This window comes from Lichenostomus cassidix, chromosome 12 (genome assembly GCF_008360975.1).
Source record: "Lichenostomus cassidix isolate B80296 chromosome 12, HeHo_3.0, whole genome shotgun sequence".
NCBI classification, from domain to species: domain Eukaryota; kingdom Metazoa; phylum Chordata; class Aves; order Passeriformes; family Meliphagidae; genus Lichenostomus; species Lichenostomus cassidix.
In genome coordinates, this window is record NC_139493.1 from 6,337,205 (window position 1) to 6,356,203 (window position 18,999).

Here is an 18,999-nt window from a genome sequence, read left to right on the forward strand (position 1 = left end):
GGGATGACTCTAACATGCACCTTTTCTGTGTTTTCCAGGTTCTCTGGGAGCAGCCAGCGGAGATGAGAGACGGATGAAGGATAGTGATGCAATACCTCTGCCTTCCACTTTTATATCTGTGTATATGTGTATATAGATCGCATATTCCTAATGTACAGTATAATATTTATGTTTGGGATTATTTATTTTGATTTAATATTTTTGTACGTAAAATCATTATATTATGGCTGCTTTTACTATTTTTATTTTTTATTGTTAAATCCTGCAGTCGAACCACTGCATTTTGCGTACTCTACATTATATGTAGCATTATGACAAGTGATACGTTATTGTCACTGTATTCAGTTGTTTACTTTCAATCAGTAATTTTCCTTCAGTTGTGGGCTGCAATGGCCCTCCACGGTGCTACACAATCTGCATTGGGGTATTTTTGGCATTTCAATCTGTCTTTATGTAAGGAAAATAGACAAGATGTGCTTAAATTTTTATTTTTAGGGATTAGGCTGACAGCACTCAAGGAAAACATGACAATGAATACAGTGCTAGTTGCATTAGCAATCTTTATCTTTTAGGTATGTTTTGAATTTCACATGACCTCTGTGGCCAGTGCTAAAAGCACTGGTTTGGTGCTAACATGATATTTATTAATGCTCTGTAGTTTTAGTTAATCCAGTGCCTTTATCATTGAAGAAGGGGATAAAGCAGAAAAATCATCAGGCGATTCAAATCAATCAAGATCTACCCTAGGTTCAGGAAAATTCCTGCAGATGGATCTTCAGCTCAAGCCCCTTTTTCATGGGGTTCTGAAGTGAGCTCACTTTTTTAAAAAAACATGTCTTTGTCTCCTAATTCCATGTGCCACTGTGCTTCCTGGCTCCATCTGGAAGCGGGGTATTAACTCATCCCAGACAGGCTGATCAGGCCATATGTTTCCCTGGGCTGTGTGCTCAGAAGAAATGCAGTTTCCTACAGACTTTGTTACAAAATCCTAGTGCAAAGCCAAAAGCATCCCTGTGGTGTTCCCTCCCCGTGGGGCTGGTGAGGACCATGGGGACAACACGCCCAGGGCTGGGGACAGCACACCCAGGGCTGGGGACAGCACACCCAAGGATGAGGACAGCACCCCCAGCCAAGCCACCCCTTCTCTTGGCTGGGGACTCCTCTGCAGGCACTTGCAGCATTTCCCCAGCTTCCTACTCACTCCCAGACCATCTGCAAAGGGAGGCTTCACTGCCTCGTTTCAACAAGATCACTCTGTACCTACAGATGATTCTGCCCCCCCTTCAAAAACAAGCTGCTTTACGCCTACTGCTGTGTTGCTTCAGCTCTTCCTGGTAAGGCATCTGTGCTCCTTGCCTCTCCTCATTCCCATGTACAGCCAGACATTTACTGTTGGCTTTTTTTTAATCAAACTCAGGAGCCATGTCCCTTAGGTGTGGTGGCTCTGCCTGTACATAGCCCTCTGCCTGTGGCACGCCAGGCTTTTGCAGAGCTTCGTAGCATAAACGGGGGTGATGTGACCAGATTATTGTTGTAGTCTATGACTATGTCCCTTATCTCTTTCTCCACAACTTTACTTAGCAATAGGAAGATGCTGTCCTTTCACCTTATATGTCGGGGCAGCCAGGAGCACAGAGTACAAGGAAAGGAAGCTTTTCAGCACAAAATTGCCAGCAGTTTGGAAAACCAAAGAGGCTTATCTGCTACTCCAGATAACTCTTTCCATTTTGGATGCAAAGCAGTTACCAAAAGCAACCTCGGGATCTTGTGTGAGTCTTTACAGAGCTCCCCAAAGGATGTGTAATCAGCCTGGTACAAAACAGTTGGATCAATGGTGATAAATGATCCGATCCTGGATTCACAACCTAGGCTGTGTTCAGCCTTTGGAGTGAAACCTGACAGTCAGGGATTGACACATTCCTGTCAGCTGGGAGACATCTCACAGGCGAGCAGGGCTATGTTACAGCCCAGCAGCTGAAGAAGTGGTGAAGGAAAGGGGAAAAAGGGAAAGGGAAAAAGGGAAAGAGGAAGAGGAAAAAGGGAGAGGAGAAAGGAGTAACAATGGAATAGTGATTTTCTAATGATAATTGCTTATGTATAACTTCTGTAGGGCAAAAGGGAAAATTGCACTATGAACTTTAGAAAGAAACAGTGGTGCTTAGAAAGTACAGGCATATTATATTTTCTCTAATGAAGTGAATGGCTATTTATAAAAATAAATACTATTTTGACCTGTACACATTCATTTCTACAGCTATTAACAGAGCTAGAAGAACCTAAAAAATATGAGATAAACTATAAGGGAAAAAAATGACAGAGCACTGATCCTGTGGTTCATTAATGGTCATCATTAAACAGAGCAGATTTTGAGGACCAGATACAATAGACATTTCTTATTCAGGAAACTACTCTGGGTTTTGTAAATCAATGCCATTATTTTTCTACAAACTGGGGTATTTTTTTGCAAGCACTTTCCTGTACAGTGTCTCTTTTCTTTCTGCTTATTCTCAAAAGGAAATGAAAAGACCTGTAAGTCATGTCCGTATGGTCTTGCTGCATTTGCCATCGTATTTCAATACCTGTGTGCTACTATAGAGGAAAAATACTTTGTACACAAGGGAATAATACATTGAATGGTAAACATTCCTTTCTGTGCTGGTGTTTATTTCCAAGGTTTGGGTTTCCTTGTTTGATTGTCCCCTGCAAAAGGAACGAGGGATGGGAAGAATGTTGTTTTCATGGAGCCCTGCCCCAAACCCACATTGGAGTCTGTGGACCAGGGACCATCGTGGAGAATGGGCATGACCATCCACTCATGTCCCGCTGGCTGCAGAGCGTGATGCTCCCCAATTTCTGTCCAGAGAGGACTGTCCCAGGGTGCAAAACATGCACAAGCACATCTCAGAGGTGCCTCATGCATTATTCAGATGTCTGGTGACTGGCTGGAGCTGCCCTCAATGACCAGGGACATCCCTTGCCATGGGATATAAGGGAGACAAACAGTTCACTTTGCAAGTGTTTTTGAAGGGCCTGGTCCACACCACTTGCAGTGCTATGGAAAGAAATGTTGGGGTGGAAAAAAGACAACTTTTCTAAATTGGAAAAGATAGTATCAAATACACAAGCAAATTCAGGCAGGAGACATCGGACTTAAAAGGAAACAAATGTAGGGATCACCTCCCAGGATGGCAATCAAGTGACAAAGTGCAACCAGTCTTACCTCACCAGTGCCCCAGACTACAGGTAAGAGTGAAGAAGTTGCAATTTCTGCTCTCTACCATGTGCCTCATGCTTTGTCTCAGAAAATGCTGCAAATCTCTTAGTGCTGGCAGCTCCAGCCTTTTCCAGCTTCTATATTTTCAGCCCAAAGGAGAGAGGACTCGTCTGTTGTGCTGTCTGAAACACTGTCAGATGCAGAAAACAGAACATGCAGTATTTAAAAAGATCGATTCTTAGTTTAAATGACCAATTTTCTATCAGTTTTCTTTAACTAATGATTACAAAGACTGTAAACGCGGGCTGCTGTGGAATGAATACACAGACCCTGAATTGTATTTAACCTTCTAGTCCTGCATAGTGCAAGAGTCATTTTAACACTTTTAGTGCTTAGGTTCTGTGTGCTTAGTGCTGAGGTTCTATAAAAATTGCAGTGCTCTTCTTCAGCCTTGTTGTACGGTTTCAGAGACAGAGGTGATTGCTTTATCTCTTTGGCCTTCTGCCCCAATGATGGGCAATTTTTCCTCTATAGAAAAATAAAATGCATTTTGTTGAAGACTTTTGGAAAGGCACATCTCAAGGAACTAGTCCTAAATCAAAACATTTGCTAGAAAACCTTCTTTTCCTCATAGCCACTTTGAAAATCGTATTGGAGAGTGCAGAGAGGCAGAGAAGACCAAGGAGGGAAGAAAGAAGAAAAAAAAAAAAAAAACAAACGGTAATTCTCCGCTGAAGCACTTCCAGAATTGGTCGAGTGTTTCTTTCCAACACAACTTCTTTTCTCAAACAGATGACTGAGGGCTGACTGAGAAGAAAGCATTCTGTCAGGGGAAGAGCACAGAGGTGAGACACTTCTCCCATTACCAGGCAAAGGCACAGGAATTCAACCCAACCCAGGAGTCATTAACAGCTGAAGTGGCTCAGCCCATGTGTTCAGTTCTCCCATCACTTGAACTCTTCAAATGACGAACTCTTTCAATCAGGTCGTTGTAAGAGACTTAAGTTTGAGTTCATCCAGAAGTCACAAACCTTTGTAGTGTTGGTCACGTAGTGGGAGGGGATGAGTCCCTTTGCGGTACAAATTCCTGGAGGCAGCTCTCCAGCTTGCACTGAGCAGGAGGAAGGCGCTGATGACCGAAAGTGGTGCCTGTCAGTCTCGCTCCAATTTTTTCCAAGTATTTTTGCCTGTGAAGTGATCCAGGCAATCGGAATTGTAGCCTTCCAGAAGCAGATTTAGTTGACAAGTTTCTGACCTTTCTTAGCAATAGCGAGATGAAAAATGCTAAGAAGTTATTTTCAGCTTTCACAGAAGAGTCTGAGTTTCCACTTCAAAGTTGGTTTAATTTTTCAGCTCTTTTATATTAACAAACATAAGGCACAGATTTTGAAATAAAAACCAAAAGAAGAATAGTGTTTTGACCTAACCCAAATGCCTTTTATACTTTAGTTCCTGGGGAGGTTTCTTTTGTTTGTTTGTTCCAATTGAAAAAAAAAAAAAAAAACAACACAAAACCAAACAAAAACAACAAACCTGTGCAATTTTCCATTAAATTACTTCTGCCTCTCTGTGGTTATAAATATCGTTTCTGAGGTGTTTGGAGATGTTATCTGTGTAACTGTAAGTACAGGAAGACCTGATGTAGGCACCATTTTAAGCAAGGGAAGGTAGAAATGCACTTCTCCTTTGTGAAGCTGATCCAGGTCCTTCAAGGCAGGATATGAAGTGCAGAGGCTGAGGCTATGCCCATCAATCCATTTCCACCAGGAAAACCTCAGTTCTGCTGGGAGCAGAATGGTTTCCACATTACATCTCCTCACAGGCTTTGGCACATGCCTGGCTCTAATGCTCAGTCTGAGCTGCCAGCAGCGAGATCAAGCTGCAGCTACTTAAACATTTGTTGGTAGTCAGTGTCTCCACTTCTGAGGAGACAGTGTGAGGAGCAGAGCCAGAAGTCTGGAGTAATCTCTGAATACAAAACCCTTTGTATGTGGGACAGAGGGTGCAGGGGGAGGCAGGGCTCTGCATATTCTCTCTCAAAGTCATTACTTGGTTCCATTCATATGCTTATAATTTCTTCATCCTTCTTTAATCTGCGACTACATTTCAGACGGGCAATTAAATTAATCAGGTCTTTTCTGCATTGTCCTTTTCTAATCCACGCTCGCTGGCTTGCTGACCTTCCTCTTTGAAGCTATTCACTGCTCCATGCCTGCCTTCCCCAGCCCCACACAGAAAGGAACATTGGCTGTGAAACGCTTTCACTGCTCCCACTCCCAGCAGCAGGGAAGTGGGAATGGCTCCCTGTAAACTGATGGCAAGAAAAGACATGTCCAGGTTAGTTGCTGTGACTGGTAAATACAAGTAGGGCTAAATACAAGTGGTGCCTCCAAACCCCACCCCAGCAGGTGGGAGCGAGACTGCCTGCAGCAGAGGATGCAAGCAGGTACCAGATGCTGCCAGAGGCTGGAGCTGTGGCCTCATACATGGCTTGGACTCCCCAGACGAAGTTTCTCAGCTTATTCCCAGGTTGGAGCAGCCCTTTGGAGCAGGATCCAGGTGTGTAGTGGTGGGAGAATGCAGCTCTGCACTTCCCACTGAGGCTGATGCCTTGCCAGAGCTGAGAACAAGCAGGTACACACTGGTGGCAATCTTTCCCTGCTTCAGAAAGTGCAGCATAGCTGAACTGGTGACAGCTGAGATGTAGAATAACAAACCACGAGCTGCTGAGAGGAGGTGCAGGGCAGCAGTGGCCATGGAGGTTTGATTCCTGGCTGCACAGGAGCTGCATGGTGAGTCTGAGCCTTGTCTGTGGGAGCAGCAGGCTGTAGCCTTTCTTCTTATCTGTGCTGGGGCTCAGCAGCTGAAACTCTCTGCCATCTTTGTCTCTCCTTCACTGTTCTCCTCCCAGGGTATCCCTGAGCATGCCATGTCTCCTCTAATCCACAAGTCTCAGGGGGACAGTCCACCCAGATCAGTGGTGGAGATGATCTGCTGACTCCCACTTGAGCCACTGCTCCATTCAGGTAGGGCAAATGGAGAGGTGATATCCTTCAGATCCACTTTTTAGAGATCTTTCTAAATTCTGCTGACTGAATTGCATAAAGTGGGGTGTCCTCAAGTCATTTCAACAGCTCTTGTCAACACCGACAGCTTCACTCTGCTCTGTGTGGAAAAATGCAGTGGGTGTGCCTTGTGCTGGTGCAGAGCTCACCTGGAATAACCCCTGAGGGCTGCCTGCCTGCCCGGGAGAGCCTGGTGCCCAAGATAACCGAGTATATCCTCCTCTTCAGCTTTCCTGCACATTGTGCAAGTGCTACGTGAAGCTTTCCAGGTACGACTGGCATTCCGATTTCATGAATGGCATTTCCACATCTGATTATTATTATTCCCAATGGCTTGAGCCTTTCAGGAACTTAAATGCATGGTAGCATTTAACTTGGGAGAATCAGAAGCTTATGTCAGCAGGTAGGTCCTGGGCTGTTTGCCTTGGCTGAGGAACTAATGTCTCCAGCAGGCAAAAATAGCACCAGTATAAAACCTGACAACATCGATGGCCAGAACAGAAACAATTCTGGCATCTCAGGGACCACAGACAAAGTTTTCTGAATTTTCCCGTGAATCAGCCATCTAACTTCTGGTGATCTGAGCTACCATCAGCAGCTTGGTTTTGCCATGTATTTCGCTGCCCTATCTATAAGCACATTTCAGTTCTGTAAAACAGTGAGTAAAAGACTCTTTTCTTTTTCTCCCAATGAAAAGAGACAATAAAGCAGCTTTAAAAATATGACTAAAAGGACCTTTCCACCTGCAGGGTGGCAAATGAATGATTAATGTGAGGGATTGCAGGATGTCTGTGACACTTCCAGTGCCGTGGCAAGGGAAGGGCAGGATGGCTTCACTCCTGCCAGCTCACCTCCTACCGTGCAGTCCTCTCCACCCCAAATTGGTTTGTTTTTCCTTATCTTCATAAACGGTGCTGAAAAGTAAAAGTAGCATGGCAGAAGTGTGAATTTACAGCTTAAAGCAAATAATTCTGCTGGACCAAAAGAGAGCTCCAGGGAGTGAGGGGGGGATAGTAGAAAATTACTTGTTGCTATAGCGCAGGGATGTTGTGTGCAAATTGGCAGAGCCCCACCTGATTGCTTTGTTTAGCCTCAAATTGAAAGGCATTAAGCAACCACATGAACCGGGGCCATCTCCCTCCCACCCCTTGTCAGAGAGGCTGGGAGAGCTGCACCGAGGGACTCCTGAGCTTGACAGCAGAGAAACCCAGTTCTGGGAAAAGCTGCAGCACTGCCATTTCGTTTCGGGGAGTAACAGGAGGATGAGGAGGGGCTTGGAAAGGAGCAGGAGGGAGGGAAGGAGGATGCACAGCCTGGGACACTCTGCCACGCCAGCACTAGTGGCCAGGGTGCCCAGGGTTCTTTTAGCACCTCAGCAATGCCCAGCCTGCCCAGTCTGACAGGAGCAGATCCCTTTTGGGGAGGGGGAGTTTTATGTGTCCATTTGGCTCTGCATTTCATAGCAGGTGCTCCTCTCCACAGAGTGGGACTGGGCTCCAAGTTTTTATTGGTGTGGACTCCAACTCCCAAATGCTATTTACAGGGAAATTGAAGACCGCCTTCAAAATTAACAATAGATGGCTATAAATCTTACTCAGTTACCTAGCAACTAACACAATAAAATCCTAAGGTTAAAAGGAGAAGGGTTATTTGGAGATACCTTGGGGAGCACATAATGGCCATTTGCATTCCTGGGTGGGAGGACACAGAAAAAAAAAAATTCCTGGGATATTTACAAATGACTGTATTGATGAAAGGAAAAAGGTGAAATTACTCAGTACGGTTTTAATCAAAATACCTCAGAACAGAGAAACCTAACAAAAAAAGTAATAGTCAAATGGCTGTGCTAAAGAGCACTCAGAAAATGTATGGTGATCTACAGAATTTGTAGAAGGGTTTGTTAAGTTGCTAAGCCCACTTTGGTACCATTTGTGACATCTGAAGTGTGTGTACTGCAGAGTAACCGTGTAATCAACGTTCAGAGTGAATCTGACCGTTACGTGCCTGATGGAATGTGCCCCAGAAAAACCTACGCAGTGCAAAAAAAATTTAAAACCGAAGTAACATAGCATGATTCATCCCGGCCTGGGTTCCTGTTATGCACAGCACAGATTGAAATTCCATATCCCCACCTCAAACTGGGGTTTATGCACAGCCTTTTCTGCCTGCAGTAATTGCGAACCTTGGAGCTGAAATGAACGGAAACACTGAATTGTTTCCCTCCTAAAAGACCCTCATGGGGGCACGTTTACCCAGGAAGAAGGAGGCTTGATGGAGGAACGATGCAGTAAATTAGATGCCTGGTTCCCACCACACTCCTTCAGCAGCTGTGGCACTTAGAGGTATTTTTAAGCCCTCCTTTTGCTGTTTGAAAGGCTTCAGACAATAACTTCCTAATAACAGTCAGACACTTACTACCTTCAGGGTACTAGATGGAGACAGGATTCGTGTTGAGCTGTAATTCACCTGCACAGGCTGCTGGCAGGAGGAACCACGAGGGGACTGACTCGGTCTGCAACAGCCAAATTCACCTTGACATCACAGAGGGGAGAAATGGATGGGTCCAGCATCAAAATGAGCTGCTTCCTGCCTTTCTCCAGTGCTTTCTGTTGGTGCTACCCCTGCCTCAGTGCTGATGGTCAGGGCTGGACAGTAAGAGGCACAGGGGTGTCAGAGCTGATGGAGGGATGCTGAGAGCTTTCTGCATGTGAGTACTTTGGAGGTGATTTCTTGACACGAGGCATGGTTTGCAGGATTGAAGAGCCAGGGGCACTTTCCTGGAAAGACTAGCAAATTTTCCTGGCTTCACACACAAATGTGTTGTGTCTGCCAGCTAACTCCCATCCAGAATTGCTGGACCAGAGCTGGAGGCAGACTTTCCACAGGCTTTGGTGGCACAAGTTGTCCCCATATTTCTCAGCCCCTGGTTGCAGCTACTCCTGTGGAGCTTCAGCTCCTCTTCCTGGGGGTAAGGGTTGCCCACTGGGCTTGGAGACAAGTCACTGCTGCTATGGCATGTGCTGGTGTCCCAGATGGGATGGAGGTCACCAGGAGAGCACAGCTCTAATGACAGCTCTGCTCTGCATACTGGGCTGCTTTCCTATCCCATGCCAGTCCCTTCTCCACCTACCTTGTGACCAAAAGCTAACGCAGGAGCTGCATTTTACCATTCCCTGAGCTCTTTGATTTTAATCATAATTATTTCTGTAATATCAGGTACAACAGGGAGGAGGAAATGAAGAGCATCCCTGTCATTTCCCTCAGCCATCCACAACTTCAAAAGGGAAATAGGTCCAACCTACAGTGCACGAATGGAGCAAACTGGGTTTTAAATTAGTTTAGTCATGAGAAGGGCTGGAAGAAGAGTCATCCCTAAGCAGGTTTGTTTGAAACAGAAATGGGAGGGGAAGATGACGTATGGAACAATTTAAGTGACAGCAGAAACAATAATTTGTCAGACAAACTGTCTGGCATGTATTATCCATGTGTGTCTGTTTCTGAGCCTATTTGACAGCAGTATCTGACACCCCCCACCTCCAAGCTGAGTCTGCCTCCACTCAAGAGGAAGATCTCCACATTTATAAAAGCAATAATGCAAAATCCCCCTTTGAAAGTAGCTCTCGTGGTAGCACAGGTAGGGCTGGAGCTGTGTTGCTGTCCCCTGCCCACCCAGCCATGCCAGGATGGTGCATCACCCCCTTTGCACATGGTGAGAACAAGGGAGTGGGAGTTTATTTCCTGAGAGATCTTTACTCTTGGCAGCTTTTCTGGGGGAGGAAAGAGAAGAGGAGCATTCAGGCCAATGAGATAATGTATCCCCTCCCTTTCCCAAATGCATCCCAGAGATTATGTTCTGGCCTGGCTCTTTTCTTATGTAGATGCAACATCTGAGCATCCCTGAAATGTGGACGGAGTCCTCCTGAATAGCCCTGCATTTGCCCTGGATATCTCGGGCCAGAGAGAAACTGCTGTTCCCATGAGATATTTAGGTGACCAGAAGTCATTAAGGACCTGACTTCACTGGGGTCTGTGCTACCTGAATATTTTTATGGCTCTGTGTGTACATGATTTCCCCAGATCCCTCTGCAGGCACACCAGGGCAGAAACAGCGAGCACCCCTCACCCCTCTTGTCTGCATCTTCTGCACTCCCAGGCTGAGCCCTCACCTCCCCTCTTCTCCTGAACATGCTGATGCAAGTCTCGATGCTCAGAACCTCCCCTGCCTTTTTCTTATGTGTTAAGGGGTCACCCCAGTGCTGCTGACACGAGCCTGGAGGATACAAGGGTGCAGACTGACAGGGAAGTTTGGTAGCTCCATGGACAGCTTGGGATGGAGGGAGGAGACCAGCCTGCCTTGTTTTAGGTAGCAATTTAGGACCTGCGTCTTCATCAGAAGACTGGAGCTGTGATTCAGCACAGCCACACCTCCAAGGAATTTACCCTCCAACTTTGACTTACTTTTGCTGTCTTAAACTCATAGCAGATGTCCTCACCAGCCCTGTTATTGAGGGCGCCCAGCATCTCTTGCAACAGCAGAGCAATTAAAGAGGATTTGCAGGTCACCTTTAAAGCATTTCCCACAGCACGTTGAATCTTGTTAGAAGTCCTGTATCCAATACTGCTTTTATTTCAGCAGTTTTAATTGGAGTTTTAAATATTCTGAACCTTATGCAAGACACCCAAAATGCTGGAGATTTTCAGGCTCTCTCTTGCACAACGCCCGCTCCCTGAAATCCCACTGTCCTTCAATATAGATAACAATAAATCAGCATCCTGATATTAATGTATTCGACACTGGATACAGATTATAGGTGATGTTTCAATAGGAGGCCAAACCCCACCCTGCAACCAGTTGCCCACTGTGTGATGAATTGTGTACTTGGCGAGATTGCCTCCTCCCTTGAGAGTTTATAATATATTCATGCACCACTGCATGAGTTGGAAACTGGGAGAGAAACCAAGAAGGAAAATGATGAGGAAATTTAGCAGAAGGGAGCAATAGAGGGAAGCTTGGAGGGTTTTGGAAAGGTAAAAATAGCAACCACAGAAAAACAGAGCAGGGAGCATTCAATATTTTCCCAGTGCCATGAAGAAAGCCTGTGAAAAAGAAAATTTTCTCCATGATAAAATTCTCCGTGTTTTTTTGGGTTTTTTCCTTAGGTTGGGTTTATTTGGGGTGGTTTTTTTGGTCTCTTTTCTTTTTTTTTAATGGAAGCACAGTATTTATGACAGGAAAGAGTGAAAAACTTTTTGCCTGAGACTCTTCAAAAGGCCATCTTAGCTACACAGCTCCCAGCCTCATTTCAGCCTCCCAGAGAGGAAGATACAACTCAAGAATTGACAAAAATGAGACCTGATTAAATGAAAAAAAATTATCAAAGCATCACCATTTTAACCAGCTGTGAGGCAGCAAGGCAAGGGAACAAAGAGGCAGGGAAGGAGGGGAAGGAGCTGACAGGATCTGCAAACAACCACAACCCTGGGTGAAGCTGTGAAATGCTAATGGCGAAGCTGCTCCAGCCCCACTGGGACAAGTTTCCGAGGAGCCCTGTGCTCTGTGAAGCATGTTTGCTGCTCCCCCTCTCCCCACGGTTCATTTTGCTCTGCCTTGCACCAGATGTGCTGTTTGATTGCAAACCCCAGGGGTACAGGCTGGTTGTTGGCAGTGGGCATTGCTTTGTAGTGCACTGCATGTATGACAAGAGTGGGCTGATGCATGGGCAGCCCCCCGGCTCCCAGCCCCACGGATGCCACACTCCCAGCCCCACAGAACCCAGGCTTCCAGTCCTATGGATCCCAAACTCCCAGCCCCATGGATCCCAGGCTCCCAGCCCTACGGATCCCAAACTCCCTGCCCCATGGATGCCAGGCTCCCAGCCCCATGGATCTCAGCCCTATGGATGCCAGGCTCCCAGCCCCGTGGATCCCAAGCTTACAGCCCCACGGATCCCAGGCTCCCAGCCCCATGGATCCCAGGCTCCCAGCCCCATGGATCCCAAGCTTACAGCCCCATGGATCCCAAACTCCCAGCCCCACGGATCCCAGGCTCCCAGCCCCACGGATCCCAGGCTCCCAGCCCCATGGATCCCAGGCTCTCAGCCCCATGGATGCCAGGCTCCCAGCCCCAAGGATCCCAGGCTCCCAGCCCCATGGATCCCAGGCTCTCAGCCCCATGGATCCCAGGCTCCCAGCCCCATGGATCCCAAGCTTACAGCCCCATGGATCCCAAACTCCCAGCCCCAAGGATCCCAGGCTCCCAGCCCCACGGATCCTAGGCTCCCAGCCCCACGGATCCCAAACTCCTAGCCCCATGGATGCCAGGCTCCCAGCCCCATGGATGCCAGGCTCCCAGCCCCATGGATCCCAGGCTCCCAATCCTGCTGGCCCCCAGATAGCTCCGGGAGGACCGTGAGCTCCGGGGCTCTAACAGGTGCTTTGTGTCCCGGCCCAGCATCTCGGGCTGCAAATATATTCCCCGTGACAGCGTTTTTCCTGCACCCTGCTCGTGTTCGTGGACGAAATCTGTTCTCCTTGAGGAGCAGATCAGAAGCCAAGCAGGAACCCTGGATGTCCGCTCCCTGCCCGGGCCAGTAAACCCCCCCGCACAGCAGGCAACCTCACCGTGCTCCCTTCAGCCCTGCTGACCCCAGCTCTGCCCTTCGGCAGCTCAGCTTCTTTATTACCCCGAGCCCTGGAGCGTAAAGGGGACATTGCGCTGCCCTCTCCGGACCGGCCGAGCGCCGTGCTGCTGAGGGCGGCGGGAGCGCAGCCAGCGCCGGGAAGGGCTCGGCGAGCGTGGCTAACTCTGAAGGGAGAGCCGGCAGCGGGCCGGCGGAGCCAGGGCGAGCAGCGGCGGGTCTGGGATAGTCGGTCCCTCCCGGGGCGGTGCCTGGCGGGCTGAGGGGCGGATGAGGGGCGGGAGCGCGGCTGAGGGGCGGCCGCCGGGGGGGCGGGCCGGGCCGGGCCGGGGGGGCGGGCCGGGCCGGGCCGGGGCGGCCGCTGCTGCCGCGCACTCGGGCTTGGCTGCGCTGGGCTCCGCGCCGGGAGCGCTGCCATGTTCGGCCGCGGCTCCCGCAAGCGGCTCTCCAGCCGCTCGGTGAGTGCCGGGGGTCTCTCTCCCCTCGCCCTTCGCCCCCCGCCCCGTCCCGCTCCAACCTGTGGCTCCGTCCCGCCGCCCGCTCCAGCTGCGCCCCGGCGCCGAGCGGGTCTCCTCCGCCCTCATGTTCTCCTCGCTCGCGGTGCGTGTCCCCTCCAGCCCTTCCCCTGCCCTATCCCAGCCGTGCGGGTGCCTTTCCTCCGGGCGTGCCCCTTTCCCCGTCCCCCGGTGGTGTCCCCGTCCCCCCGTCCCGCAGCCGGCGCTGACTCTGCTGTTCCTTGCAGCTGACGGCGTCGGGGGAGCCGGAGCGGGGCCAGCCCTGCAACACCTGCGGGGATCAGTGCCCCGGCTTCGCCCTGCACAAGTGGAGGTAAGGCCCGGCGAGACCCCCGCGTGCCCCCGGCCCATCTTCCCCGGCGGCTCCCATCCCGCCTCTCCCTTCGCAGGGTTTTGCGGCTCCCTCGTATCCGGGACGCAGGTGTGGCTCTTTTGGGAGGGCTTGTGTTAGTCGGAAGCCTGTTGCCCAGCCGGGGTGGGGGTTCTGGGGACACGGGTGGCTTTGCCGGCCCCTCACAGGTGTGCCCCGCAGGTGTGCCCGTGGCCGCCGCCGGTGCGGGGCGCAGCACATCCAGACGCGGGACTGGGGTAACTGGTTTGGTGATAATTACCAACTCGCAGCCTTCCCTCTGCGGTCAGGGGCTCGTCCTGCTGCTCCGGGTCATGCCGGGGGCTGAAGCCGCCCTCACCTGGCAGGGACAGCCTGGGTGGGGTGAGGTGGGAAGGGGAAAATGGGGCTGAAGGGGTTCTGGCGGTTTGCACCAAACCGCTGCATGAAACTCCTGCCTCCCCCGTGACTGGATTTATCCTTGTCAGTGGTGCCAAGCAGAGATTTAGCTGTTGAAATGGATGAGGGGTGTGTTGGAATGAATGAGTGTTTTTGGCTATTTCTGTTGTGTCTCTTTACAGAGCTGACAGAGCCTGTGCCTGCTAAGCACAGCAAGCCCCAGCCTTGTGCTGGGTCAGCCTCTTCTCCCCTCCCCATGTTCTGCTGCCTCGAAATGAGTTCCTGCTGATGGGCGAACTGGGACTTGGTGATATTAAATCTGGGCTGTGGGCTCTGGGAGCTGAGCACAGTCTTAGTAGGCCAGGGAGCCCTTGGCGACCTTTTAACCTTATTTTTCAGGGTATACCCTTTTCTCCCGCATCTGCCGTGCTTGGCTTTCCTCCCAGCCTCTGCCCTACTTCTCAGAGCTGTGTCTCACCAGATTAAAGCTCGGGTTCAGAGCAAGGATGGGAACTGATACATTCCTGTTGAGTTGTATCTTAATGTTTAGCCTTGCAAATCACATTCGCGGTGGCGTTTGCCCCAGGGTGTGGTGGGACGGTTCCTTAGGCCGAGGTCTGCCCTGAGGGATGCACACCATGATCTCCAGTCTGGCCCTCCACAGGTGCTGATGCCACATCTAAGTGCATCGTGTCCCACCTCAGACCTTCAGGAGCTGAAGGTGCCCCTTTCTCCTGGGCTGAAGGAGCTATAGTCTGAGTCTGTCACATGTGCATTAACAGATTTATAAGGTCATCCCAGAGTTGTCTTCTTTTTCGGGCTTTCCCAGGCTATCCTGGGTTTCCTGGTGTCACTGCAGAGCCGCTTTGTAATGCTTGAAAGTGTCAAGGAGAACTTTCAAATGCAGGATAAGAAGAAAAGCCATGGTCACCAGCAGTGTTTCATCCCTGCTCCAGGGACTTGTGGGGTGCTGTGGTTCATGTTTTGCTGTGTCAGAGGGTACAACTGTACAGTGGCTTTTGAAGAATTAAGTGAATTTTGATAGCATCCCTGCAGAAGGGGCACCCAGCTACCTGGGGAGTGTCAGATGAGAGGGATGTTTTAGCTCTTTTCAGGTTGTGCCCTCTGCACTGGCACGTTGTGCCTCTTGGGCAGATCCTGCCAAACCCCATGTGCAGGAGGCTCCAGCCTGCCAGGACTACACATAACCATCTCCTTTCCTGAGGAACCCCAGACATGGGAAGGGATTTGGGCTAAAACACTGCGGCTTTTTCCATCAGCTTTCTCTCAGGAAAGGAGTGGTTATGTCCCCTGGGGCAGGAGAAGGATGGGGAAGGAGTGGTTATGTCCCCTGGGGCAGGAGAAGGATGGGGACCCTTTGGGTATGGGTGGGGTCAGCCCCAGAGGCACTGCAGCCTCTGTGCTCGGGATTTTCATCCTGCTGAGCAGGTTAGACCTTACACCAAGTTACCTTACACCAGGACTCGATGAGCTGAGAGCCCTCCTGCAGACATTCCCATTTAATTGCCTTGATATAAGAGTAATTACGCAATTAAACCAAATAAAGGCAGCCTATTTGCCAGAACACAATAGAGAGGAAATGTGTTCATTTTTTATTAGCCAGTGCTCTATTAATGCCAGGAATAGGTAAGCAGGCAAATTATTCACAGCAGTTTTGTAGGTTGAAAACATGCTGAGGAGCCTGTGCCCTCTGCACACCAGGTGATGCAGCCAGAGCCTGCTGGGGCTGCTCACCTGAATGAGCAGAATGAGATTGGAGGAAAACAAGGGTTTGCAAGGAGATCCTCAGATTAGGGATATAAATCCAGATCAATTGACCACTAGAGATTTGTAAGGCTTTTTATAATCCTTCAACAGCAGAGTTTTGCTGATAAATGTAAATGGGATGTTTTTGCTTCAAAGATGCGGACTGGTGATACGCTTTAGGGAGACAGAATTTACAGGCTTGCAGGCACTGAAACCATTGCTGAGACAGGCATTGTCTATACCTAATTATGCTGTACTGTGTGTTTTCTACTTACCTGTGATTTTAGGTGTGATCTGTGCAGGCACTCCATCAAGCAGGCAAATTGCTTTGTTAGACAATGAAGATTTCTGTGCTTGTGTGTTGCCTTAAAAGCCACTTTTCTCAGAGATGGCTCTGAGCGTTGGTTGAATTTATCATTCCTGGAAGCACAGGCATGCTTCCTGAGACAGGGAAACCTCTTGAAAATAAATTGTATTCTGCAGAACTGTTTTCAGAATAAGCCTAGTCTCTGTACTGCAGGTTGATGTGCCAAAAGAAGATGAAAGGGGATTGTTAAGTAATTAAATAACGTCCCTGGTTTTTGAAGTTTGTTTTTGAATCTTCGTAATTTTGCTCTGAAATTATAATCCCACATTCAAGGTAGTGGGTGAATTATCCTGTAGCAGTGTCAGCATATTTAATGCTGTTCTGGTGGAAGCAAGGAATTGAAAACACCTCAGTTAAACTAGAGCCCAACGCCTACATCTTACCCCCTCAAAGCTCTCTCCTGCACGCCACAGATCTCTGCCTCTTGTTGTAAGGCAGAAATTCAATTTTTAGTTCTAAATCATTTAGCTCCAAAGAGGAGAAAGTAAGCAGTTTGTCTGAGAAGGCTGAAGATTGAATTCCACCCTCCTTGGGCATGAAGTCCACACAGAGTAAGGACACAGCTATCAAACTCTAACCAGTAAAACCCTGAATTTCTCATGGCCTGAGCAGCAAATCAGCTCCTTCCTCTCATCTCCTTGCTTTCTGCTGTGGCAGGTTGTCAGCAAAGTGCAGAAAGACTGAGTTCATCTGTGTGGGCTCCGGTCTGGAGGATGGAAATGGGGTGTATGTAACCAAATCCTCATTAATACAGGTCAATACTTGAAAGGTGGCTTTGTGTGGAAAAAGGGAAATCAAATTCAATAAAAATTGAACTCCTTAGGAGCCTGGTTGCTGTTTTCTAATCAGATCTGCATTACATTAAACTGTGTGCCATTCAGCTTGTTAACAAGCTTTGGCATTAAATAAAGCTGTCACTGGAGTTTGGTGAATGAATAGCCATTAGGAGTGTCTTTTGCAGAGAAAAGCCTTCCAGGGAGGTGGTCCGGAATCAGGGAAGGGAATTTATAACCTAGTCCTCGTGCAATTAGTGTGAATATGCAAACCTTAAAGGTGACAAATGGTTGGCTTTTGCTGCTGTTAAGCTTACTGTGAAGAACTAATTTCAGATTTACTCTGGGTGAAGTAAAATTACACCCTTAGTGCCTCAGTTAAAATAGCGGATCCTTCGTATTGGGAGATTGGCATGTGTTTAGCACACGGAGCCATGGTTTGTTTGCTCCTGGAGAAAGCCTTGCAAAATAACTCTTGCAACTCAACAGACCTTGCTGTTCCCTTCACCAAACCCACGAGCCAAAAACATAGATGCAGGACACCCCGATCTCAGGATGGTATTTGAGATCTGGTTTGAGGAAGGGGGGATGTACCACCTGGTTTGCAAAGCCTGCAGAGGCAGTGGCATACGGCTGGTTTCTGAGGGAAGGAATTCGGATGCTGTGACAGAGAAGACAATTTTAAAAATAGAGTCTGAAAACCTTTGGAGAAGTCTTTGTTGCCATAGTTATTCTTCTGGTTTGCAGAAGCATTTGAAAAGCAGTAATAAACATGACATAAAGACAAAGACTGGTTTGCCAGGGTTTTAGTTTCAGTGTGAGATTATGTTGTACATCTTTTCTTGGAGTATCTTTTTCCTTGCATATGTCATGCAGTTTTTGTCCCTTGGAATCACGTTTTGCTGGGGAACACATCTGCTTTTCTTCATGCATTGCAATCACATGTCGTGGTCTTAATATCAGTGTTGTGTGTTTGTACAGCACACAGTGCCTGGCCCTTACCTTCCAGGGCAAATTTATGGGACCTGATGTGGTGTTCAGTAATATTCCATATTAACAAATTTTGCTGCATACAGTTATTTCAAGCATTTATTTATTTATTTCCATAACTCAGCATCTTGCTATAATCTACTGCAGCCAGCCCTGCTGAAGTCTGATCTCATTTGGCTTTGTTGAATCAGGGAGCATCTGCAAAGACAAACTTCTCAGCTTCTCAGGAGAGATCTGCCTGGAGATCCCAGATGATCAGTCCAAAAGGTTGTGATTGACCACTGGATCACAAAAACCTAAGGACAAGGAAAAGAGATGCACACCATGAGATGGTAACCCCAAATGAGGTGGTGGACGAGAAGCCCAGTGATGTTTGACATTGCTGGGTGATGGTGGACAGGTCACTTTGCACCTCCTTTCTCTGCCTTGTTGACTGTAGGCAAGGAGTTGCTCATGGCAGTGGATGTTTGTTCTGTTTGTGTGCTGAGTGCCCAGTGCTCTGGAGATTGCTGTGCGTGAGCAGTGAGAAATTCTGTGTGTTTGCAGCCTTTGTCTGCATTCTCCTGGCTCTGACCCTGCCCACAGGAGGTACACCCCAGCACACATCCCTGGGTGCCTCTGCGTCTCCAGTTTGATGCCTAGTTCCTTATCCAGAGAGCAGAAAGAATATTTGTAATGCAGCACATGAACGAATAACACCGAATTCTGAAGCGTTTGTTTCTACTTCCAAAAAAAAAAAGTAAAGTACAGATTATTGCTTCCATATGTTTTCAGCATTTTTCATAGGTTATGTCTCTTGCACACGCACGCTCCCGGCTTTTCCCTGTCATGAATAACAGGCTTTGTGCCTCTCTCCTTTAGGATTCAGATATTCCACACTTCCTTGCATGTTTATTTGAAAGGATTTGGAGATGTGAGAATAGCAATACCTTATCTTGAATAG

General features: G+C 48.4%; 2 protein-coding genes and 1 long non-coding RNA gene across 7 annotated transcripts in view; all 3 read left to right on the forward strand.

Moving 5' to 3' along the window:
- Positions 1 to 2,643, forward strand: part of ADAMTS9 (ADAM metallopeptidase with thrombospondin type 1 motif 9) — an 81,219-nt gene extending 78,576 nt beyond the window's left edge. For all 5 annotated transcript variants that reach the window (XM_085072376.1, XM_085072375.1, XM_085072374.1 and 2 more), the window contains one exon: positions 39 to 2,643. The gene's annotated coding sequence lies outside the window, so the exon portion shown is untranslated. The remainder of the gene's footprint in view (positions 1 to 38) is intronic.
- A 3,481-nt stretch (positions 2,644 to 6,124) lies between these two features.
- Positions 6,125 to 8,924, forward strand: LOC146431582 (uncharacterized). Its single transcript, XR_014854626.1, has 3 exons — positions 6,125 to 6,240; positions 6,368 to 6,548; positions 8,754 to 8,924. It is a non-coding gene; the product is annotated as an uncharacterized LOC146431582 (long non-coding RNA).
- A 4,339-nt stretch (positions 8,925 to 13,263) lies between these two features.
- Positions 13,264 to 18,999, forward strand: part of PRICKLE2 (prickle planar cell polarity protein 2) — a 99,518-nt gene continuing 93,782 nt past the window's right edge. The window contains exons 1-2 of the mRNA XM_085072382.1: positions 13,264 to 13,375; positions 13,660 to 13,745. Of these exons, the coding sequence (XP_084928508.1) occupies positions 13,334 to 13,375; positions 13,660 to 13,745 (128 nt within the window). The 5' untranslated portion in view covers positions 13,264 to 13,333. The remainder of the gene's footprint in view (positions 13,376 to 13,659; positions 13,746 to 18,999) is intronic.